The 24116-nt window shown below is 45.4% G+C and overlaps 1 protein-coding gene across 1 annotated transcript in view; it reads left to right on the top strand.

Moving 5' to 3' along the window:
• Window positions 1-24116, top strand: part of Garem1 (GRB2 associated regulator of MAPK1 subtype 1) — a 162958-nt gene that overhangs the window by 121868 nt on the left and 16974 nt on the right. Inside the window, exons 3-4 of the mRNA XM_032885750.1 lie at window positions 2127-2257; window positions 19598-20770. Coding sequence (XP_032741641.1) covers window positions 2127-2257; window positions 19598-20770 — 1304 coding nt within the window. The remainder of the gene's footprint in view (window positions 1-2126; window positions 2258-19597; window positions 20771-24116) is intronic.

Raw genomic sequence — 24116 nt, 5'->3', positions numbered from 1 at the left:
GGTTTAATTCCTGGAAAAGCATACACAGCCCTTACAAAAACCACAATATTAGGTATCATGGCAAGTAGGCTGGGGGAGGGGGGAGGAAGGAAGGAAGGAAGGAAGGAAGGAAGGAAGGAAGGAAGGAGGGAGGGAGGGAGGGAGGGAGGAAGGAAGGTAGAAACTGTTGTAAACCTCCTTATTTTGTGATCCAAATAGTCTGCTGTGTCAAGATATAAAACATGCATTGGATATGAGGTTTAATGCAGTGGCTAGGGAGATGGCTCAGTTGGTGAAGTGCTTGGAGGACCTGAATTCAACCCCTAGAACCCGCACAGGAACAGTGGATAAAATGGCGCATGCTCGTAAGCCGAGTGCTGAGAAGCTGAGGTGGAGGCTTGCTGGCCGGCAGCCAACCTCTTGGTGAACCCCAGGTCGCAGTAACAGATCCTGTCTCAAACAGGGTGGATGGTACCAGAACACGCCAAGGAGACAGACACACACACACACACACACACACGCACACACACACAACATTTATATACAAAATGAACATGAAATAACTGTGGTTTTTTTTTTTTTCAGTCTAGACTTAAATCTGCTGCTAAAACTGATTTCACTTTTCTTTTTTGCCTTTTCTTAGTGTGGCTGCTAGAAAAATGTACATAACTCAGTCTGAGCAGCTGCTAGCCACTTAGTGCGTGTCTGAGCTATGTACAGGTCCTACCTCACCTTACAAAAGATTTTCCGGAACACCATTACAGATTCTAGTAAACTCTAATGGTAGGCCCGAGCAGAGGACATTTGCAGGTTTTCCTCACACTGTTTCCTGATAGCTTGATTCACATTCGGCTTCCAAATCTGTGACTTCTTATAAAACATTACAAAATATGTGCCACTACAGGTGGTTGGGAATATTGGCAGATATCTGAAGTCGCAGTCAGATGTTCTGTTGTCACAGTCAGGTAAACCTAAACTTTAACTGCCATTGGCGAGTGCTCTGGCCCCTCCCTCCTGTCCCCAGCACAGAGAGGCTGTCCTGCCTCAGCTGGGAGGACATGCTCAGGTGTTTTCTAATCTCGTCCTTGGCTGCGCTGGCTCCTTTTGAGCGTGCATAGAGCACCCAGGTGATGCTTTATAAGTAGGTCAGGGCCACTCTCCTCTGTGGCTTGTGAACTAATTCTTTCCAGAGTGACTACTTCATCCCCATCAGAAACATGGGTGTCACTACATCTCCACTGTCTCTCTGCCTTCCCACCCAAGATCTTTGGTATCTTTTCAAGCAAAAGGTCCAAGAACAGGCCTAGGTTCGCTCCCTTGCACATACACTGACTCTTTCCCCCTGCCTCACTTCCATACTCCCTGGTGACTTCACAGCCATGGCAGAATCTAAATCTAAGTCTCTTCCTACTTCACGCCAGCCCCTGTGCGCTCTCTGGCTTCAGTTTTAATTCTCAGCCGGGCACGTCCAGTGGTGACTTAATGTCTCTCAGCAGTCACGTCGCATCATAGCTCTCTATGACCACCGGGAAATCCTCTTTAACCTCCAGCACGTCCTCTTTCAACCCTGTTCTAACTGATAGCTTTTCTCTACCTACGGCTGGAGAACTTGAGTCAGGAAGAGAGAGCCAAGTCCGGCTCGCACAGCTGCCTCTGCTGCAGCGGAAGGTGGGCTGCCCATGGCTTGTCCGGAGCGGCTCCTCCTCAGATATCTCTGAGCATCACACTACCCCGGTTCTATCTAGTTAAAATACTAACTTCAAAAAGTTAGTTCTGCCACGGTATAGGACCTTAGCTTTAGAAAGTAATGGGTGTGTTGTTATAACTAAATGACAAGAAAATGTCCTGCTAAAACAAGCAACTGTTTCCTCCTTCCCTTGGAGGCCTAATGTCACGCAGGCCCTGATAGTAAGCTCTCAATCTGAGCAGAAAAAGACATAATGCAGTCTGTTTCCATTTTCACACTGAATTTCAAAACTTGTCTGGATCCTTGTTGAATAGAACCTTCAGGTGCTCGTCCTTTTTGACACGCTGGTGAGCAGCAATCCACGACGGAGACAAGCTGGCACAGAGGAGGACGATGTCACCACGGCGACAGCTGTCCAGCCTAAGCACCTCACATCTCTTCTGCTTTCCGTGTGTTTTAGGGCAATTCAAGCTGCTGGAACAAGACCGGGATATAAAGGAGCCGGTGCAGTATTTCACCAGCGTGGAGGAAGTGGCCAAAGCGTTTCCTGAGCGTGTCTACGTCATGGAGGAAATCACATTCAACGTGAAGGTAGCTCTGAAGGATCAGATATTGACCTCGCACCGAGACATCCCGGTGCACAAAACACTAAGTGTACACACGGTGCCCCCTAGGAACGTTCCACCCGTCCCCTTAGCGTGTGACACACTGTAGGTGGGAGAGCCGACCTGAGTCCTAGTAACACGTTACTGATTACCATGCCCTTTATCAGAACTTGAAACTGTTAATTTCAGAAATAAGATTCCTGTGTTATTTGTTTTTCTCATGGCTGACACAAATACTAACAAAAAACCATTTAAGGAAAGGGGTTGATTTCTCTCACAGTTCCAGGGGACAGTCCCATCGAGGGGAGCTCCCAGCAGTAGGAGCCCAAGGCAGCCAGCCTCATTACATCACATTCAGGAGGCTTCGAGAGCCATGACCCACTGCCCAGAGCACTTTCTTCTTTTTATTCAGTCTGGATCCCCGCCCATGGTTTAGCTTCAGTTAATGCAATCTATAAAGTCCCTCTCGGGCAAGGCCAGTGTCTTGTCCCCTACCTGATTCTTATCCTGTCATGTTTGGAATCAATATGCGTCCATATGTGAGCCTCCTCCCCTGGCCAGACCTGCTAGAGGAGCAGCAGGGTCATTGCTCATGGGATCCAGTTGGACTGTGCACACGCCCGCTCCATTTTGTTATCAACACCCACACTCACACCACACTTATGAAGTGTCCACGTTGAAAGGACTTCCTGTTTACCCTCTTTTACACAGGAAGTCCAATTAAGTCAGATTCTATGAACAGGCCAAAAGTCAGGAGTCAGCGTACCTGTTTCTTAGAAAGACATTCTCTCTGAACTGCACACTACACAGATTGTTGGCTCAAGACAGCATCAGTGTCTCTGTGGTGAGTCTGTAGCCACACCCTCAGGAAGTGCAGACCAGGTAACTCCCAGCTGGACAGCCCATGAAGACGGCTAGGGCACGCCATTTGTCCCCACTTCTGAAAGGCAGCCACTGTGGTCTGCTTCCTGCAGTTTCACTGTTAGAGTTAGTGAGACTCTGTAGTGTATAAAACCTTCTCCTGACTATGCTTTACTTCTATATGAAAGTGTGAATTGTTCTTAATTCCCCCGGTGTCCCAGTGTATAAGGGATCAAGAGAGCAAGCCTTCCCACGTTCATGAGAGCATATTCTCTGTTTTTAAACTTACTAAGATTCATTAACTCACAGAATATTAAATCAGGGGAGGGGGTGTTGCTTGGTTCGTGTCTGAAGTTTTGAGGAGTTGGAGAGAAAATTGGGGCTCTGAGCTCACCAGCTGACTGCTGCCACTCCACTGTCCCAGGAAGCTGAGCTGGGCTTCCTGAGTGTTCTAACAAGTCTTACCTTTCCCCTTGAAACTTTTATTTAAAATTAGCTAAACAAAAAAAAAAAAAAAAAAAAGAAAAGAAAGCCAAGCTAATACTTTTAGATTCTTTTCTAAAAGTATTTTATCTCCTAAGTGGTGACAAATCAGGCATAAAAATGTCTTATGGCTTTTAAGGTTAACATTCTGGCTTTGATCGCATGCAAAATGTTTTGAGGCAGGGTCTTGCTGTGCAGTCCCAGTTACCCTGGAACTCGCTGTGTAGTTCAAGCAGCCTCAGACTCACAGAGGTCAAGGATGCACCACCGTGCCCTGCTTCATGCTCAGTCTTCTCAAAGATGTCATCTAGACGCCTTTCATTAGATAAATACGCTTGCTGTATAAGCCGGAGGACCTGAGTTGACCCCCAGCATCAGTACAAAAGCTAGGCAGGACCCGTCCATGCCAGTCATGCTGGATGAGAGGCTGGTGGGAGGATCTCAGGCCTTGCTGGGCAGCCAACCCAGCCAATGGGTGACTTCCAGGTCCAGTGAGAGATCCTGACTCAGAAGTATAAGGTTGAGGATGGTAGAGGAAGGTAATCAGCATTGACCTCTCACACGCACACGCACACACGCACACACATGCACACACATGCACACACACACACACACATGCACACGCACACACACACACACACACACATTCACATGAGCTTACATAAACATACAAAGCAACAAAAACCAATAATAATCTGTGTGTGACAGAGATGCTGCTTACAAGTCTGAGGCCGCAGGTTAGCGCATGAAACGTGAGCTTAGAGCACCCAGAGAGAAGTGGATTTGGCTCGAGCTCCGTGCTGTGCAAACGTCAATATTTGATGACAGAGGTAATACTTACAGAGCTGTAAGAGTCATCACATCCAGTTTGCATCGGTCATTAAAATATTCACTTCCCTTCAAAGAACCCTCGACAGAGAGAGCTTGGGAAATTTGTATGACATACCCAGAACTGTATGCGCTCAGTGAATGCACTCCAAGTGAATGAACTGGGGACAGACAGAGTTGCAGGAGTGTTCGCTGAACTTCGGTGCTGGGAATCATGGTCTTTAACTGAAAGTAAAAATGATATTGGTGTTATAAGCAACTTCAGAGGTTAAAAAAAAAAGCCATGTTTGGATCTTAAATCCCCTGGAGGAAGAAGAAAAGGAAACTAGCACTATCTAGGCTTAGACAAAGTGCTTTCCAAGACACAGATCTTGAGGTGGAAGGTTGTTTTTCTATAAATTTAAACCTACAGAGAAATTTCACCTACAGAGAAAAACTTATTTTCCAACTCAAAATGGCATAGATCCTGGGAGATGGCTCAGTGACTAAAGCACTTGCCAGAGTTCAGATCCCTAGACCCTCCATAAATGCAGGTGGGTGTAGTAGTCTAGCTGTGATTCTACCTCAGAAGCAGAGAGACAGCTGATCCCTGGCAAGCCGATTAGCAAGACTAGCCATATCAGTGAGATCTGGGCTTGACTGAGAGTTCCTGGCTCAGTGAACAGGTAGAAGAATGGCTTCCACATGCACATATGTATGCTTGTATGTGCACATATGTATGCTTTCACACACACACACGTGAAGATAGAAAAAAGAATGCCATAAATTAGGCCAATAGGATACACGTGTTGAAATTTTTGTAATTATGAATTCATGACTAATTGGCTTCATAGTTGTTAAAAGACTTACATATTTACATGTGTGGATAAGATGCACGTTGAGTCCAAAACTGATATGAATTGTAACAATAACGATTTGAAGTAATACCAAATATATTAACATCATAGCAGCTCAGGGTTGGAGATAAAGCTCAGTAGTGGAGTTCTTACGTACATGTGCTAGTTAGGCCTAAGTTTACTCCTCAACCCTGCAAAAATAATACACCATAATAATAACAAATGTAGTTCTGTCTTTTTTTTTTTCTTTTTTTTTTTTTTTTTTGGAGCTGGGGACCCGAACCCAGGGGCCTTGCGCTTCCCTAGGCAAGCGCTCTACCACTGAGCTAAATCCCAACCCTTAGTTCTGTCTTTTGTCCAAGATGGTAGCACCAGTTAAATTAAGCACAGTGGAGAGCGTCACGGCTATCTAGGCTTGCTTTAAAATGAAGTCTATGTTTCATTTCATACTTTATGCAGGGTCTTATGATGCAGCCCAGGCTGGTTGTGAGCTCACAGCAGTCCTCAATCAAGTGCCACAGTACGGGAGCTCCTGAGCTCACCGAGATTTCTTCTAGCCTAAAATAAAGAAAGAAAACGTGTCTTTAAAGACGCCTTGATACATTAAGATTACTGACCTGATGGCCCCATCACTGGTGAACTGCACCAAGTGAATTCTTATGCAGTATTTAACTGGTTAACTAGTATGTCAAACTCCTACTGTCTGCTCAGGAGTGTTTTCAATGAGTATGCAGGGGCCCATCTTCATGGAGACAGCCTAGCTGGCCACACAGGTCTTGAGCTTGGAGAAAGATTGAAGTTGGGCCAACATGTATGGCCTCACCTTTGGACAGTATTTGAAAGCCTGAGTCCAGTGACATTAACCTGCAACAGCCAATCTCAGTCGTAGGTGATTTTGTTCCTGGGCAGACTGGCTGTGCCTGTGTAACTTTGTCACGATTATGGGACGGAGAAAGTTCCTGGCACCTCGTGTTCAGTTCTAGGCAGCAGCATCAGGAGCACCCATAACTCCAGCTCCAGGAGGTTGAGCATCCTCTCCTGGCCTCTATGGGCACGGCCTTCATGCACAGGCACACACACCTAAAAAATAAAAATAAATCTTTATTCTTTTAAACAGCCACACAACTATGTTCAGACTCTCTGTCCCTCTTTAGATAAAGCCACCATGATCAGAAGACCTGTGAGGCTGTGGACTTAGATCTGAGTTCAACCTCACCCACAGACAGTAAGTGTAAGGTCAGACATGTTGCATTTACCCCCGACCCCAAACACACACACACACGCACACACGCACACACACACACTCACACACACACACACACACACGCACTCACGCACACACACACACACAGGCACGCACACACACACACACACACACGCACACACATGCACACACACACACACGCCAGCACACACATGCACGACGCACACACACACACACACACACACACACACACACACACACACACACACACAGCTTCCAGTATCCTCCCCTGCACACTGGGAGTGAGACAGCCACCTTAGGTACAGGTTGGGAGAGTTAAGTGGATCCACCTGATTTTATATTGTTGTATGGAGACACCCTGACTATGTACATGTTGGCCTTGCCTTCCCATTGTCTTCATTAAGCACTCCATATAGAGAAGCTAGATTTTGTCACTGAGTCAAAATTACCCCTTTATTCCAATATCTTTAGGAGACATTACGCTAATAGCTAGTGAATTATTTGAAATGTCTTCAGCCTTTCAAACTCAGCCCAGTGCTGATGAGAAATTTTCCCACACATGCATTCTTGCCATCAAAATAATGACTAACCAATTAGGTTTTATTTCACATTCTGTACTTACTGCAGCATGAGGGGGTGCAGCTTTGATTTAGCATTGGATCTGAGCTTCTCTGTCTTCACTGCTGCCCTACAAGCTGGGAAGTTACTGCCTTCAGGGTGGGGGTGGGGGGACTGCTGCTCTAGACTGGGCACTGTCATACTGCTTTTAGCTCCAGTCAATCAGATTCAGCTTTCAACTTTCAACAGACATTCCCCAGGCAAAAATAACAAGTTTGCATTGTGTCTTGCATTGGGAATGTATGCTTGGTTCTGTAAACTTTGCCTAGTACCCACAGCTAGAGAGGTCGTAGACCTTAAAGGAGAAGTCTACACTACATCTCTCCAAAATCAGCATAGTTTTTAACTATATTCTTTATATGTATCCTTCTAGCCTCAGATAAGTATAGCTCTCACCCATCATTAAAGCAGCTTTATCCCCTTTGAGCAGACAGAGGCTACTGTAGATCTCTAACTGGTCAAAACGCAGAGACTACAGTAATGAAGGGATGTCCAGCACCAGCTGGTACATCTACAACACAGTCCCTGCACCCAAGGCCTAGGGGACACCACGGAAGAGGAGGCAGAAAGACTGTAAAAGACAGAAGACAAGGGTGGTTGCTATGAGATAATTTTTTTTGTTGTTGTTCTTTTTTTTTCCGGACCTGGGGACCGAACCCAGGGCCTTGCGCTTGCTAGGCAAGCGCTCTACCACTGAGCTAAATCCCCAGCCCCGTGCTATGAGATAATTTTAAAAGGAGTGGGGGGGAGTCGTATTTTTTTTCTTCTTATAGTTCAGAAGGGATTCAAGCTAAGAACTCAAGGCAGAAACCTAGAGGCAGGAGCTGATGCAGAAACCATGGAGGAGTGCTGCTTACTGGCTTGCTCCCCACGGCTTGCTCAAACCATCTCAGACCACCAGCCCAGGGTTGGTACCGTCCCCGGTAGGATTAAGATGGGCCTTCCCACATCAATCATCAGTCAAGAAAGTGCACCTCAGGCTTGCCTACAGCCATATCTCATGAAGACATTTTCTCAATTCGGAATCCCTCCCTCACCTGTGTCAAGACGACAGCTAGCCAGAACAAGTCATTGCCAAGCAACAGAGGATAAGGATCTCAGGATCTCAGGGTTTCATAAGGTACAGGTAATAGTGATTATAAAGTACACATGGACATGGTGTAGACGTGGTTGTAGCGTGTGAAGTGATAAATCATGGTGACCAGATCAAGCTGTGTAGCATCCAGCGCCTCACGGTTGTAGTCCTTCCTCCTGTCCAGCTACAATGCTGTGTGTTTGACCGACAGTTCAGCATCCCCCACCCTCACTAAAATGACCCACGCTGGGAAGTCCCCATTCCCTCACTAAAACAGAAAACGGGTCAACTGCACCAGGTACTAGGACAACGGAAAATACGCTTAGATTACACAGGAATGACCCATTCTGCCCATACTGTGTTCAATTTGATTTTCCACACAGAAGTGGGGACGTGCTATGTTTCTCCTCCTGTGCCTAGCTTATCTGACTTAGCACAGTGTCCAGAATTGTCTGTGTTGTCATAGATAACATTCTTTCCATTTCTCTTAATTCTGAATAAGCCACCCAGGGGTGCCTTTTCTAAATAGGTAAATAGTCACATACGATTCATAGGAATTAACATAATTTCTTGATACTGACAAATGTGCTCAAGAAGTCAATATTAGGATGCTATAAACAAGCCAACAGGAAGAGTTTGGGTTTTTGTAGCCATCAGTTTTAGATCTCGAGGGCCTTAGTCCTGCTTCCCTTAGCAAAGCAAACAAACAAACAGCAAACGAAGAAGCCAGTGCCTTAGCAGCCGTCAGACACTCACACGGTCAGTGAAGTCTAGAATGAATTGCAGGTCCCCCAGCCCAGCCCAGCCACCCTTTCTGCCACATTTCATCTGTGTGCGTGAGGTAGGACAAGATTGTAATCTGAGCATACGTTCCATTGTCCCAATAGCCTGTGCACCTGATCCATTTTCCTTTGTAAAATGTCAGTGGGCTAGCTATGACCGGATACACCTGTAATCCCAGCCAGTTTAGGTAGAGGCAGTCGGTGCACCCACTTAAGGCAGGCGAGTTCAGGTCACCCGTGGCTGCCTAGCGAGTTTGAGGAAGATCCTAGTTGTCACTTCATTTTGTTTTGGGTGTATAGTTCAGTGCTAGCCACTGTTCCTAATTTAAAATGACACTCTAGGTTTCTGGCTTGATAATTCAGAGACCTAATCTCCTTGTGTTTTAAGTATCTAATGATGTCAGAGGATTCTTCCTAGGAGTCTTCAAAACAGAGTAGGGCTGATTGGCTGCAGCATTTTTCTCTAGAATCTTGGACCCCAGGTAGTGAAGACTACCGACATTCAGGGTAGCTGAGAGTTTTAACAGGGTATTTTCCCTTCAGTCTCTTGTATTAGCCTTTCCTACCATTTAAAGAGAGTACTTGAGGAAAGTGTAACTCCACCCTCATCTCCTGTTCTAAGATCTGTTGACACTCTCTTGAGATGTATGTGACTTTTGCCTTAGGGAGCTCAGTGTCTTATGGTCCCATCTAAGTCCCGTGGCATCCTGTGTCGGTTAGAACCCTCAATACTCCCTCTCCTGGTTTTACCTCCATGTCTGATCTGCCGGCCTGGGAATTGGAGCCACGTTGGACAGTGTTCTGATTAGCACAGAAGACCACAGAGTGACAGGCCTTCTGGTGGTCACTTTTGTCAGGCAGAGAAAGGAGTTCTTAAGATAGCTAGTAAATCTTAAACACAGCCAGTTTTTGTTTGCTGGTTTTAAAAATCACATGGCTACCTTAGAGTGAGTCAGCTGTTGTATACGGTCGAGACCTGTGGAGGATGGTGAACTGGGTACAGTGTGGGTGTGATTATCCTAGTGTTTGAAGACCACTCAGTGCTCTGTTTGGTTTGCTGAGGCTTTGCGAAGTCCTCTGAGAAACTACCAGGTTGCAAGTTGTCTGCCAAGCCATGTCGTCACCACTAAATCAGTGCCATTGTGCCTGCCATCCCCAGCCTATTTCATGTTTTACACACACACACACACACACACACACACACACAGGATCAACACTTATCTCAACTCTTAAAAAGTAGTTTTTTCCACTTTCCCAGAACTCAGTTATATATATCTGTATATGGGGTATCAGACATTGTGTATTTATCACATGTTAAATACACATATCTGTGAGATTTATCCATGTTCTTGAGAATGGAAGTTTCCTTTTCATTTTGCAACAGCAATAACTTGACTGAAGCAAAAAGTTAGCTTCAAAGGACTCCATGTTGTCACTATAACAGGTCTTGTAGAAGCTGCAGGTTAAGCTGGCTGTCGTCTAGTGCTGCTATCGGGTGATCCTCTTAGACTGTTGGATCACTGCAGACGCATTGCTGCTGTCTAGGGAGGAGGGTGGAGGATACATGCGTATCTGTGCCTGTGCACACACGGCCAACGCTTTACATCAGTAGCCAGAGTGACTTGGGTATTAATTCTGAGCGGCATTATGAGCAGTAAAAGCCTGATCGTTTCCTGGATTAGACCTATTAGACTTGTTTAGATAACACTCTTTGAATTACTTCCTCTCAGGAAACATTGAAGCTGGAAATGTTAACCAGACTCACATACCAAAGCACTTAGACAGAGCACGTTGTTTCTTTTCCACTTAAAAAAAAAAAATTAAAAAAACTTTTTTTAAAGGGAAGGAATTAGACAAATAAATCATGTGCCTGGAAACCTAAGACCGTCAGGCTCAGTGGCCAGAGGAAGAGCATTTCTCTGTGAGATTCCTCATCTGTCCCTGACAGCAACCACAGGATTGGTCGGTCTGTTGGAATCGTAAGTTATGCAGGGCTAATTGCCAGCGTTGACGATGATGTCAGATCTGGAGGCACAGAACTGCAGTCTGTGCTCCCATACATTGTGCATTTTATGTGGAAGGAGAGCTGCTTGCTGAGCATGCCGACACAGTGTGGGCTGAAGTGTTGCCGTGCCCAGAGAGTGACGTTCACTAAGGGAAGTTTACTCTGTTTAACTGCAAATCCTGTTTGCTCCAGGTCTGGGAAGCTGCTGGATCCTCTTTCAGTGCATTTCAGGGACGGCATCTCACTTGACCCGTAACCTCTTCCCTCTAGAAAGTGTGTTTATAAAGGTAGGTTAGGAGAAGGTAGAAACAACAACTTAATTGCATAGGAAGGAACATACGCCTTACAAATTTGGGGTTTGGTTCCATGGTAGAGTGCTTGCCTAGCATGCACAAAGTACTGGGTTCAGACTTGGGGGAGGGGAGATTAGAGAGAAAGGTCCTTTTTTAATCTCTTCACGTTTGAGGAGCATTACTGAGTCCCTGAATACTAACTGAAGATAGTTTGTTACACAAGTGAAAGAGAAACAGACATCAAGACTCAAAATCAAGAGCTCCTCATCTTCAGAACCCCTGAGCGTTTCCCAAGATCGCACTAAGAAGGAAGTATGATGATCAAGCTGAGAGCGTCACACGCCAGTCTGCTCTAAATCAGGACGTGTCGGCTCGTTTCCTTTGCGATGTGTCCGAGTTGATGCATAGGCTCTGTTCTGATACGGTTTTATTCCAAGTTAACACAGTCAATGAAAACTTGAGCTCTGTTCAGTACAGGGAAGAGGATAATGCTTAGAGACAGTGGTTTGCGCTTGAAAACAGCAGTGGATGAAGACCTCCCTGTGTGGAAACCCAGGGATACAAACAGAAAGTGTGATAGAGAATAAGTTAGGTGTTCTTGAAAAAGGAACGGCCATGCTGCCTTTGTTGATTGAGTCCCTCCCATGCCAAAAGCTATGGGTTCTTCTTGTGCGTTCGTTCATCCAGCAGAATACATACAGATGAGAGGGCACTAAAACACTAAATGCTTTGTCTAGAGTCACTCACTGTTTCAGGCAAGGTTCAGCTTATGGTTCATAGTAGTACTGTACCGATCACATTCCAAACACCAGGCCCTTCCATGACTGGCAAGAGTTTTGTGGAAGAGAACATGATACATATTGTAGAGTTGATGAATCATTTAGCTGCACATACTCCATGGTGCCTGTATCAAGAGATAGCAGCAAGGACTAGACATATACAATGGGTGTGACAGTGTTCTCGTAAAATGAAAACAGTGGGCTGGATTTCCACAGTGAACTGTAGTTTGCTGACCTTTGATCTGCATACATGGTTGTAAGTTTGACTAAATGCTAGTTGAAATTAAAAGCCGTGTGTGTGTGTGTGTGTGTGTGTGTGTGTGTGTGTGTGTGTGTGTGTGTGTGTGTGTGTGTTAAAAGTCAAATGAATGGTGCTGTTCCTGAGATCAAAGTCAAGAAAATAGGATGATTGAAGCCCCGAAGCTACAGATCCTCTAGAAAAGGAAAGTTGAGGCAGGAGAGATGGCTCAGCGAGTCATGTGTGCTGTGCTAGCATGAACTGAACTTAACCCCTAGCACCATGGGAAAATCCAGATGTGATGGCACATGTTGTGCTCCAAGCTCTGGCGAGACAGACACACAAGGTACCCTGGGGCTTGCCGGCTGGCCAGCCTGTAGTCTACTGGTGAGCCTCAGGTACCAGAGAGAGGCCCTGTCTACTAAAAAAAGGGGGGGTGCTCCTAAGGAACAGCACCTGGAGTTGGCCTCAGGTCTCCACACTGCACCCACGCACACATGGGCACCTGTTGGCGTACACACACATATACCTGTACATGAGCACAGGCACATCAGACATTAGCCGAAATTTAGTGCCGGGCTCACAGGGACTCTTTTGTGTGCAGCTCCTTGAACAGTCAGAAATTATTCTGACTATTCAAATGGACATTCCCACCCTGCCGCATCGTAGAAGCTGGGAGTCCACCTAGGGCAGGTGAGTACAAAGGAAACAGATCCAAACCTTCAAACCTAACAGTCCTTCTGTGAGTCACCCATGTGGACTTTAAACCCCCACACGAAGCACCATTAAAATAAGCATGTTGACATCAGGTATTTACAAATGACTCCTCTGGAAAAATCCACTTCACCATGGAAACCCCAGAGCTGTTTGTTTTTTATGGTACTAATGTTGATTGACAGATTGCTTACTCCAGAGATTAAAATTACATAGAGACAACTTGTAGTGATGACAAGTTATTTACAGAGATGTCTCTGCCTAGCTTTCTGAATGCACACTGGCATTTCCTACTTGGGAAGCGACGTGAGCCTCATCCATCACTTCCGCCAGACACTTTTTATTGGCAAAGAAAAAGTTCAGTTGCGATAAACATTAAGCCTGATATTCAGACCTGATAGAGACAGACTAATAAAACCGTAGACATTCTCCCCAGGGACCGAGTTATAAACCAGCGTTATCACAGGTGTGCCACAACGATGTAGAACTATGCCAAGCTTGGGGTCACTCTAGAATCTGGAAATCTATTGCGGGAATCGTAAAGCCGTGCGTTGAAATGAAAAATGTGACCATATTACTGGATGCTGAGTAGCGGTTGATTTAAAAACTAATTTCACTGTAGAAATTTTTAGAAAAACCAAAATTGGAAAGTTAATTGCTCATGTGGTAAAGAATATCTCAGGCCAGTGTATTTCTCAGTTTATACTGAAGTGCGGACAGCAGTCATGTAAAAGCCCAGCAACATGAAAATACTCACTCCTCCAATCACCATGTCACGAGAAAGAACAGGTGGCAAACTGAAAAGTCGGAGATAATAATTTTAGTCCTTTGTGTAAAATATAATCTCAAACCTCCAAGAGAAGCAACTGGGGAACCTAAGGCTGGGGCTGGAGAGATGGCTTAGCTGTTGGGAGTACTGGCTGCTCTTCCAGAGGACCCAGTTAGCCAGGATCCCAGCATATGGGGGAGCTGACAGCCACCTGGAACTCCTGCAATACCCTCTTCTGGCCTTTGCAGACACAGCTATGCATGCGTGCGAGCATCTCCATATAGACACACATAAATAAAAACCAAAGTCTTTTTTAAATGTAAGTTAATTCTTTAAGTCTGTTCTTTGTGAGGCACGGAGAGTGACAAAAGTCTCTGCCAGTAACCATTAGCAACAGTGGCGTTTGCTCTTCATCTCACTTGGGAAGGGCCCTTCAGCCTTCTCGGCATTTCAGGTGAATTACTGAGGTTAGGAAGGTTCAGTGGAGGAGCCCTTGCCAGGAATGAAAGCCTGGGTTAGACACCCACACAGCAGAGAGAGCAGGAAAGGAGGATGTTTCTCAGCCTGGGTGTGTCTGATAGTTCGTGCTAGGTTCCAGTAACGCTGCGTCTCAGGATTGACACCAATCTCCTGGGTGTTCACTTTTTCCTCCTGACAGTTACAGTCATTCTAGAGCAATGTTCTCAACCTTCCTAACACTTTGACCCTTTAACGCAGTTCCTCGTGTTCTGGCGGCCCCCAACCATAAAATCATTTTCATGGCTCCTTTATAACTGTAATTTTGCTAGTTGGAGATAGAGGTTTGCCAACAGGTCGAGAACCACTGTTCTAGAGGAAGCTGTTTAAGGCCATATGTACAGCTGGCTTGCTTAGGTTTTTTTCTAAGTATTTTTGCTTACTCTGACAGTTTCATACCTGTCTGCAGTGTATTATTACCACATCTCCCTGCCCTGTTCTCTCTTATCTCCCTCCCACATCCTCTTGCTTTCGTTTCTTGTCATTTGGCTACTAGCCCACTGCTCTTAATTAGGGTTCCCTACATGAGCAGGGCCGTGGGGTTATTTACTGGCTTGTGCGTAACTTACCAGTGGCTGCACCACTGGAGAAAACGCCTCCTCCTCCCAGCACCATTAACTGGCAGCTTCTTCAATGACTTCCTTATTCAGACGTCTCCAAGTTCAGCACCCATAAATGGCTGAGGTGATGATGGCAAAGTCAGGGTTTTCCCATTCCCCCATTCTTCCACATCTGTTTGCTTTCCCCCCATCTCCTTGTTTTCATTTGTTTGTGGGTTCTGCCCTCAGTATAAACTTGTATTCAGTATTCTGTAGACTGTAATTGATTATAGTTATTGTGATTCTCAAACAGTTGCAGATTTTGTCAGTGCGAATTAAGTCGGGCCATCTCCTATGTTCTCTTGACACATCCTCATCATCTTATAAGCGTTCTGTTTCCTGGCAAACAGGGTCCCATGCTCATCCTGCACCTCTCCTGCTCTACTGTAGACACAGTATATTTCAAAGAGCTCTGGTTCCTGTTGAGTGCTTGGTTTGTGATATAAGGAGTGTATGTATGTGTGTCTGTCTGTGTGTCTGGTTTGTATGCATATATCTCTTGTGTGTGCGTGTCTGTGTATGTCTGCCTCTGTTGTGTCTGTGTGTCTATGTATATATATGTCTATGTGTCTATGTGTCTATGTGTGTATATCTGTGTGTATGTGTACTGTGTGTACTGTATGTCTGTGTGTGTGTCTGTGTTTATGCGTGTGTATCTCTGTATGTACATGTCTGTGTATGTTTGCCTCTACATGTCTATGTGTGTATCTATATGTATATCTATGTCTGTGTATCTCTGTCTGTGTGTGTCTGTGTGTTCTTTTGTTAGTGTGTGTATAGATGTATGTCTTCTGATAGCTTCAATTCTAAACCAGCCCACAAGGTGTTCTTTACTCTTCCTGCTTCTCACCATTTTATTTCTGCCTTTTCTTCCACAGGTAAACTCTGTATATAATGCATTTTATTAATTAAGTTATTTATAAGTGTGTGCAGACATGCTAGCCACAGTGCATGTGTGGAGTTCAGAAGATAACATGGAGGAGTCATTTCTCTCCTTCCACCTCATGGGTCTCAGGGCTCAAACTCAGCTCATCTGACATAAAACAAGTGCCCACTGGGCTATCTCACTGACGCAAAGCTCTGAAACTCCTACCACTCACCCAGTGTTTATTCTTTCCTGCCCTGCACATGAAGTCAGCTCCCGTAGACTCTGTTCACATCTTTGCTAGAAGGACCAGAATCCTCTGAAGGAGACAGTGTTCAGTGGCTTATTTGAATGTGTGGGGTCTAAAGGTCGAAGCTCAGTAAGGCTGGGTCAAAGGTCTCATTTTCCGCTACTTCCCTCTGCCCTACCCTGCACACATCCTGAAAATTAACTCCTTTAGCTGTTTTTCTTTTTTTTTTTTCTTTGTTTCTTTTCTTAAAAACAGTAAATGAATGAGTAAGCAGAGGAAATAAACACCGTTTGTTTTAAGCACAAAGAGTATTCTATCTAAGCCTTTGCCGAATGCAGCCTCTAAGCCAATGCATTTAACCTTAGGAAACTCATGCTACCGATCAGCCGAGGGTTCTTTTGCTCTGTTTGGGTAGACATCTCAGAAAGACAGCGTGGATCTCCCTGACGTGAGCCACTTTGGAGTTTTGAGTAGCGACAGACCAGCAACCAGCAGCTCACGCTAGGCAGCCACTCCTGCTGCCCAACTTACGTCCACCACCTCGAGCGTCCTCAGCTACTGTGGCCAGCTGTTCTGTATGGCTCTTCTGCTCACTGTCCTTAGCTTCTTGCCATCTTGTCACTCCCCTCAGCCTGCTTCAGGTCTTTGTAGTCTCTGCTTCCTATCTGTTCTCTGGGATGACAGGCCCATGAGTTGTCCGTTTATTCTGTCACAAGCACGATAAAGGACCACAGTGGGCACTGAAACTCCCAAAAGCAATTCTCAAGATCTGGACTGAAACACAAGGCCAGTGGTGGGGTGGGGAGGCAGTGTAGAAGAGGGAGGTCTCCTTAACCGACCCTGGGAGATTGAGAGGAGGGCTGTTTATATATCCAGTCACACATGTACACAGCCTTCTGTTTGCTAACCACAACATTTTTGCACTGTCATACCAGTCTCCTCAGGCGTCCTCTGTGAGCAGTCACAGAGAGTAGAAGTAATGTCTTCTAGGATCATAGGTGCGTGGAGTGACAATTGAAACGGCCTCCTGACTTTTCCCCTAGAAGGAAACAGTGGCTTCTGCAGTGGCCAGAGCAGCTGGGCCTGGGTTTTATTCTCCTCCATTGGCCGTGGCTGCACTGAACCTCCCTGAGTAGCCATGGTCCATTTTCTTCTTTCATTAATAATTTTATGCATATATACTTTGATAATGTCTCTGCATTACCCTTTCTGGGCTCCCTCCCGCTGTGTTCTGTGTGATGAGTCTCCCTTATAACTTTGTGGGTTTGATTTAACTCATGTTGCCCACATGAGCGCAGGCGATGTTATTTACCTGAGCAAAGGCAACATGCCAGAGGCTTCACCACTGAGGACTATGATCCCCTCTCCCTCTGCAATCTTTTCTGCTCCTCAGAGAAGGATGTGCCCCTCCCTCATCGCTGATGAGAGGGTGATGGGGCCCATCTTGAACAGGTCTTGTGTGGGTAGACACTGTTGTTGAATGTTCATGGATATAAGGACCAGGTCATGGTCTCCCCACCCTCCAGTTCTCACGGTCTCTCTACCCCGCTCTTGTACAGTGTTTGGAGCACTGGGTGGACTAATATTGATTACCCATTTAGGGCTGAGCACTCAAAGGTTACTTGTTCTCCGAACTTCAACAACTGGACTGCAGTGTTGGTAATTACACCAGCAGCTCCCAACTTGAGTGAAATTGAAATTCTGAACTGGGTAATCTTTCCTGGGGGCAGGACAACAGGTTGCCCTGTATAGTGTTCATACTTAGCATCACCCTGGACTGTACCCAGAGATAAAAAGCAGCTCCCGTCATTGTGACAGCCCAAATGTCTCCAGAGATTGCCACACATCTCCCTGTAAAATCATCCTGGTTTAAAACCATTGGTCTCCGTCTTCTCAGCTAGGAGCATAGCAGAATTAGTCACAAAAGATAATTCTGGAAACACTGTCTATATTGTTATTAAGAAAATAATTTAGAGAAGCTGCAAAAGTAAAGCCAAAGAATAAATCCAAAATTATATAGCATGAAGGCCATTCATTCACTTTACATCGAAAAAGAGTAGCTAAGAAGAGACCCAGATATCATGCCTGAGCGTCAGCTCACCAACAGCCAGAGCTTCGGGCACAGAGCAGGACTAAGCAGGTGCAGGATGCAGGCCGTCCCTCAGCTCAGTGGTATCTGAGTAGCGTGGAAAGCAGAGGCCCTGTGTCAGGTGCACATAGCTGAGTGCTGCTCCTTCCTACGGAAGTCACTGAGCTGTCAGAGCGTCACTGCAGTTCTACTTGTAATTGCTAAATGTGGGGAAACTCGTTTTCTAACAAGTAAAGCCAGTCCTCGTGCAATAAACATGTTAGCCCATTGTCATTATTGGGGAAGTATACACAGGAAACCGAAGAGATTATGGTTGAAAACTCAAGTAAGAATATGGATTTGAATATCTGAGATAACTGATACATACCCTTTCTTTTCTTTCTTATTTATGTAAGATTTTTGACAGGTTATATGTAGTAGGGTTTGTATTATTTTTATTTTATGTATTTCTTCCAATGAACATGAATACTTTGTGATTATTTTTAAGTAAAGAAACAAAGCATTTTGGGGACTTTGTGGAGAGCTTAGTGGTAAACCACTTGTCTAGCTTGCTCAGAGCCCAGGTTCAATATCTGGCAACATACACAAATATTTTTAATCCTTTGTGTCAGGTCCAAATTTTAGAAATTTATTTGTTAAAAAAATTAAAGGCAAAGCTTTAGTAAAATTTTAAATAGCAAAAAGAATTTTTTCTTCACCGTTTATGGAAATGTTATTTATAATTGCAAAAAGATAGTGTTAATATTCCAGGACAATTCCATCAAGTAGACCTCTTCATGTTTATAGGAGGTAGAGCTGGTTTAATACTTCAGTGTAAAGCCAGGAGTGGTGGCACATGTCTCTAATCCTGGCATTTGGGAGATGAAGGCAGAAAATGGATTCAGCTACCTGGTGAGTTTGAGGCTAGCCCTAGCTATATGAGGCCATATCTTAAAAAGACCAAGATAAAAAAACAAACTGAGTTAAAGTCTAAATTAATATTGTCTTATATAAAAAGGATTTTTTTAGCTGAGGATCTATTAGTAGTTAATGGCTCTGGAGGAAGAGGTCATCGTCTGTTAGAGGTATGGCCACTGGTGATAGATAAATATCCTCCATGATCCCATGAATAACCCCACACCCACTCACTTGCAAGTCCAATAAACTCCCGGAGTTATTTAAAAAATTAAAAAAGATAAGAAGGCAGAAGGAAACTACTGGGGAAGGAGAGTTCCCTAGAGAGTGAGAGGGGCTGAGAGGAAAATGGAGGTCCTTCTGATATAAATGACTCAGAGACATGTACGAAACTGTCAAAGAGTAAGCTGTTATTTTAACACAAGAAATCTTTCAGCGGCGTTCACCCAAGTTCCTCTCTAATGTAAATATATGTGCCAAATAGAAGAATGCAGCTGTTGTTAGCCGCAAAATAAAAACGAGGCGTCCACATTAGAGGTAGCGGGAGGCGCAGCTTTGGCCGGTGCGTTTGCCTCACTAACGTGGAATTCGGTTTTTCGTGTCCTAGGTTGCGTCGGGTGAGTGCAATGAAGACACTGAAGTTTACAGCATCACCCTGTGTACTGGGGATGAGCTCACCCTAATGGGGCAGGCAGAGATCCTTTATGCAAAGACCTTCAAGGAGAAGTCACGTCTCAACACCATCTTCAAAAAGATCGGGAAGCTCAATTCCATCAGCAAGCTGGGGAAAGGCAAAATGCCGTGCCTCATTTGTATGAATCACCGGACCAACGAAAGCATCAGCCTTCCATTCCAGTGCAAGGGCAGATTTAGCACCCGAAGCCCCTTGGAACTTCAGATGCAAGAAGGGGAACATACCATCCGCAACATCGTGGAAAAGACTCGGCTCCCCGTGAATGTGACCGTGCCCAGCCCCCCACCCAGAAATCCCTACGACCTCCACTTCATTAGAGAAGGGCACCGCTACAAGTTTGTGAACATCCAGACCAAGACGGTGGTGGTTTGTTGTGTGCTACGGAACAACAAGATCCTCCCCATGCACTTCCCCTTGCACTTGACTGTCCCCAAGTTCAGCCTCCCGGAACACCTGGGGAAGGGAGACATGTGGCCGGAGACCCTAGTCCACCACTGGCTTGGCATCTGCCAAGAGCAGTTTGACATCGACGAGTATTCACGGGCTGTTCGCGATGTGAAGACGGACTGGAACGAAGACTGCAAAAGCCCCAAAAAGGGCCGTTGCTCTGGCCACAACCATTTACCCAATTCCCTCAGCTATGCCCGCGATGAGCTCACCCAGTCCTTCCACCGGCTCTCAGTCTGTGTGTATGGCAACAATCTCCACGGCAATAGTGAGGTGAATCTCCACGGCTGCAGGGACCTTGGGGGAGAGTGGGCCCCCTTTCCCCATGACATCCTTCCCTATCAAGACTCCGGGGACAGCGGGAGCGACTACCTTTTCCCGGAAGCTAGTGAAGAGTCTGCAGGCATCCCGGGGAAAACCGAAGTTCCCTATGAAGAGCTGTGGCTGGAGGAAGGCAAGCCCAGCCGCCAGCCTCTCACTCGGTCCCTCAGTGAGAAGAGCAGGTGCGACACCTTGAGAGGCTCCACGCGCTCCACTTGTGCAACCTCTTCTCCTCCCGCCCCTGCGACCCTGGGAGCCACAGTGAAGTCTTCAGAAATCGCCCTACCTCCACCTCCAGTGCCTCCCAAATCTGAAGCTGTAAGTCGTTTCCGTGTGTGAATGGTGTGCTGGTCTTTCTGTGTCTGCCCAGGCATCGACTCATTTATTTTCTTAAAAAACAAAAACCCTTCCCAGTTAAAGACCATCAGAGTGAATAAATGTATTTAATTTGGAATGAGGTATGGATGCGAGCCCAGTTATTTCAGTTGGGCAAGCGAGAGCTGTACTATGTTGGGTGAGAAACTCTGAGAGTCTAGAGAGGATCTTTAAACTTGATTTGCTGTTGCCTAGGGAAGAGACAGCAGACGATAGGTGGCCAGAAAAGGGACAGTCATGACAGAGGTCTGAGTGACAGTGTCTAAACTGTAGCTCTGTCAGTGATGGTGGCCAGCAGGAATGAGCTTCAGAAAATGGCCTGTAGGTAGGCCAGCAATATTCACTGGTGAAGCGGGAGTCAAACGAGAGTAAGCAAGAGAAGTGGGATGGTTGTCCTGTAAAACAAGGTAGAGACTAGTGCTGTGTCTCTGAAGGAATTAATCCTCTGTGCTTAAGACCAGGAACAGGGAGGCTGGAGAGACGGCTCAGAGGTTAAGAGCACTGACTGCTCTTCCAGAGGTCCTGAGTTCAATTCCCAGCAACCACACGGTGGCTCACAACCATCTGTAATGGGATCTGATGCCCTCTTCTGGTGTGTCTGAAGACAGCGACAGTGTACTCATATAGCTTAGATAGATAGATAGATAGATAGATAGATAGATAGATAGATAGATAGATAGATAGATAGATAGACAGACAGACAGCAGAACCAGGTGCTGTGTGCTTCTCTCTCAGCAAACTGTAGCTCAGAGCGTGAGATGGGTCAAGTTTTAGTGTGAAAAGATGAAAGACGGCACAGGGGCTGAGGTTGTACCTCCAGCGCATGCGTGTGGCCCAGGGTTTAATCCCCAGCGTCCCCAAACAGTAGAAGTCAGTACCACCAGGAGGAAGGATCGTTCTTCCATCCACCATCCTCGTTTGACAGCCATTCTGAACCTTTGCATCCCTTTCCATCTGGAGGGACAAAAGCCACAGAGGCACCAATAATGACTCCGTGGGTTTGACAGTGTCTTTCCAGCGGGGTTTTTGGAGTGTTTTCTTGTTTATTTGTTTTATTTCATCTCTAGCAGAACTTGTTTTTTACAAATTTGTTTTTTTTAAGAGGTTCTCTGCTCTTGCAGAGGATCCAAGTACAGTTCCCAGCACCAATGTCAGACAGCTCACAAGTGCCTCCAGCTACAGAGAAGCAAATACTCTTTTTGACCAGTACAGGCAGGCACACACACACACACACACACACACACACACACACACACACACACACACACAAAGAGAGAGAGAGAAAGAAGGAGAGAGAGAGAGAGAGAGAGAATTAAAAACAATCTTTTTAAATAAGACCAGAGAAAATAAATGGAAAGGTGGTCTTTCTTGCTCTACACACACGCACACACATTGTTTCCCCATTAGCTGGTCTTTGGACTCCTCACTGAGACCCTATGACTATAGAAAATCCACTTTCAGACCTATGTAATTATGGGACAGCTGCTAGAAATGCAAACATCAGGAAGACCAGGCCTGTGGAACTAGTTCTATTCAGCCTTCTATAGAAGGTAACGTGAAAAGAGATCTCTGAGTTAAAGATGAGGAACAGTAGAAGAGACAGATAACGTGTGGTGATTTAGAGCACACAGAAACTTCTAGTGGAAGGCGAATGAAAGGCGTTTGAATAGAGATGATGGCATTTAAATGAGCTCAGAGATATGCGTGAATTGGAAGAACAGTGAGGGAGGGGGGTCCCAGAGAAAGCAAGAGCAGGGATGTGGTTCCTGGGAAGACCTAAGCACACAGGTTTGGTGGAGTTGCTTGGAGAGGCTGGGTAGGGTGCTTTAAGGACCATCCAAAGGCTGGGGCCAGGAAGTGGACAGGCTGAGAATCGACAGTGGATCATTCCAGACATCTGATTGGCTATCCACAAAGGATCCTCGATGCTACAAATGTTTCCCAAGATAGGACCCATCCACCCCACCACCCATTTGGCTTCCAAAAAGCTGTAGGGCTCGACTGTGCTTTGCTTCCCCCACACTTTGCTTTCCAAAGCTTGAGGCACGTGGGCAGAGGGATACCCAATAAGAGACTCTAGACTTTGCAGAATTCTCCATGACTTGGGATCCTCAGACCTTAAATTCATGTCAGAGGTTCCCTAGGGGGTTTCAAAACATAAATAAGTAACAAGTACAGGGCACCCTCCTGACAAGCACCAGACACCTTTAGTGATGTCGGAACTCAGCAGTGTATTTGATGTGACATCATGATCGACCTTGACCTTTATCAGGAACACTACCTGAGTCTTTCCTGTTGAACTTCGACCTGCCTGGCCTGCAGTGGCTCTTGTGTTTGTGGAGTGACTGGTGTGCTTGTCAAAGTGATCATTCCTAGGGTCACTTATGCGACGAACTCTCGACTTGGTTTTTACTATTGTTCCTGTTTTGTGACTGTGAAAGATGAACAGGAGTTCCCTCATGAGTATGACTGAAGCCTTGCCTACTAAGGAAGGTTGAGAGGTGGGCTTCTTTTTTTGGGGGGGTGGGGGGCAGAGAGGTATTATTTTTGTATTTTGTGTTATGTCAAATCATGTAGATTTTGTGAACAACTGGTTTTCTCAAAATTTCTTCATACCTAATCTATGTGTAATTTGTACAAATATTCATGAAGAGGAACCTTGGAAGCCATTGGCACATCTATGAGGTTCAATGAGATCCTGGGGTTTTTGACAGGAATATGAGTTTATAAGATTGCATTGTGACTCTGGTGAGCACTGCGACTGTCTTTTCTTTTCTTGTAATGTGACTGATCTGGGGTCACTCAGAATTTGTAAACAGGGTAGGGTAAGCTAACAAGACAGTTTTTGTTGATGTACACCTTTTTAAGGTTTATTTTATGTATGTTAATACACTGTCGCTGTCTTCAGACACACCAGAAGAGGGCATCAGACCCCTTTACAGATGGTTGTGAGCCACCATGTGGTTGCTGGGAATTGAACTCAGGACCTCAGGAAAAGCAATCAGTGCTCCTAACCTCTGAGCCATCTCTCCAGCCTGATATACACAGTTTTTAAACTGCAATTTTTGTTTCATCGGTCTGTATTAAATCATTTGCATAAGACTGCAGCATTTTTATAATGACATAAACATTTTAACACAATGGTACTTGCAATAATTTCTAAAAGAAAATGACTATGCTGTCATCCCATCTTGACCTTGGTTCGAAAAGAAAAACATCAGACTTAAACTGAAACCAAAAGCTAATGTCATAAAGACCTAGGCCTCCAGTCCACACAGTGATTTCTCAT

Source organism: Rattus rattus, chromosome 15 (assembly GCF_011064425.1).
Source record: "Rattus rattus isolate New Zealand chromosome 15, Rrattus_CSIRO_v1, whole genome shotgun sequence".
NCBI classification, from domain to species: Eukaryota; Metazoa; Chordata; class Mammalia; order Rodentia; family Muridae; genus Rattus; species Rattus rattus.
Note: the sequence above shows the minus strand (reverse complement) of the source record. Positions and strands in the feature narration are given on the sequence as shown.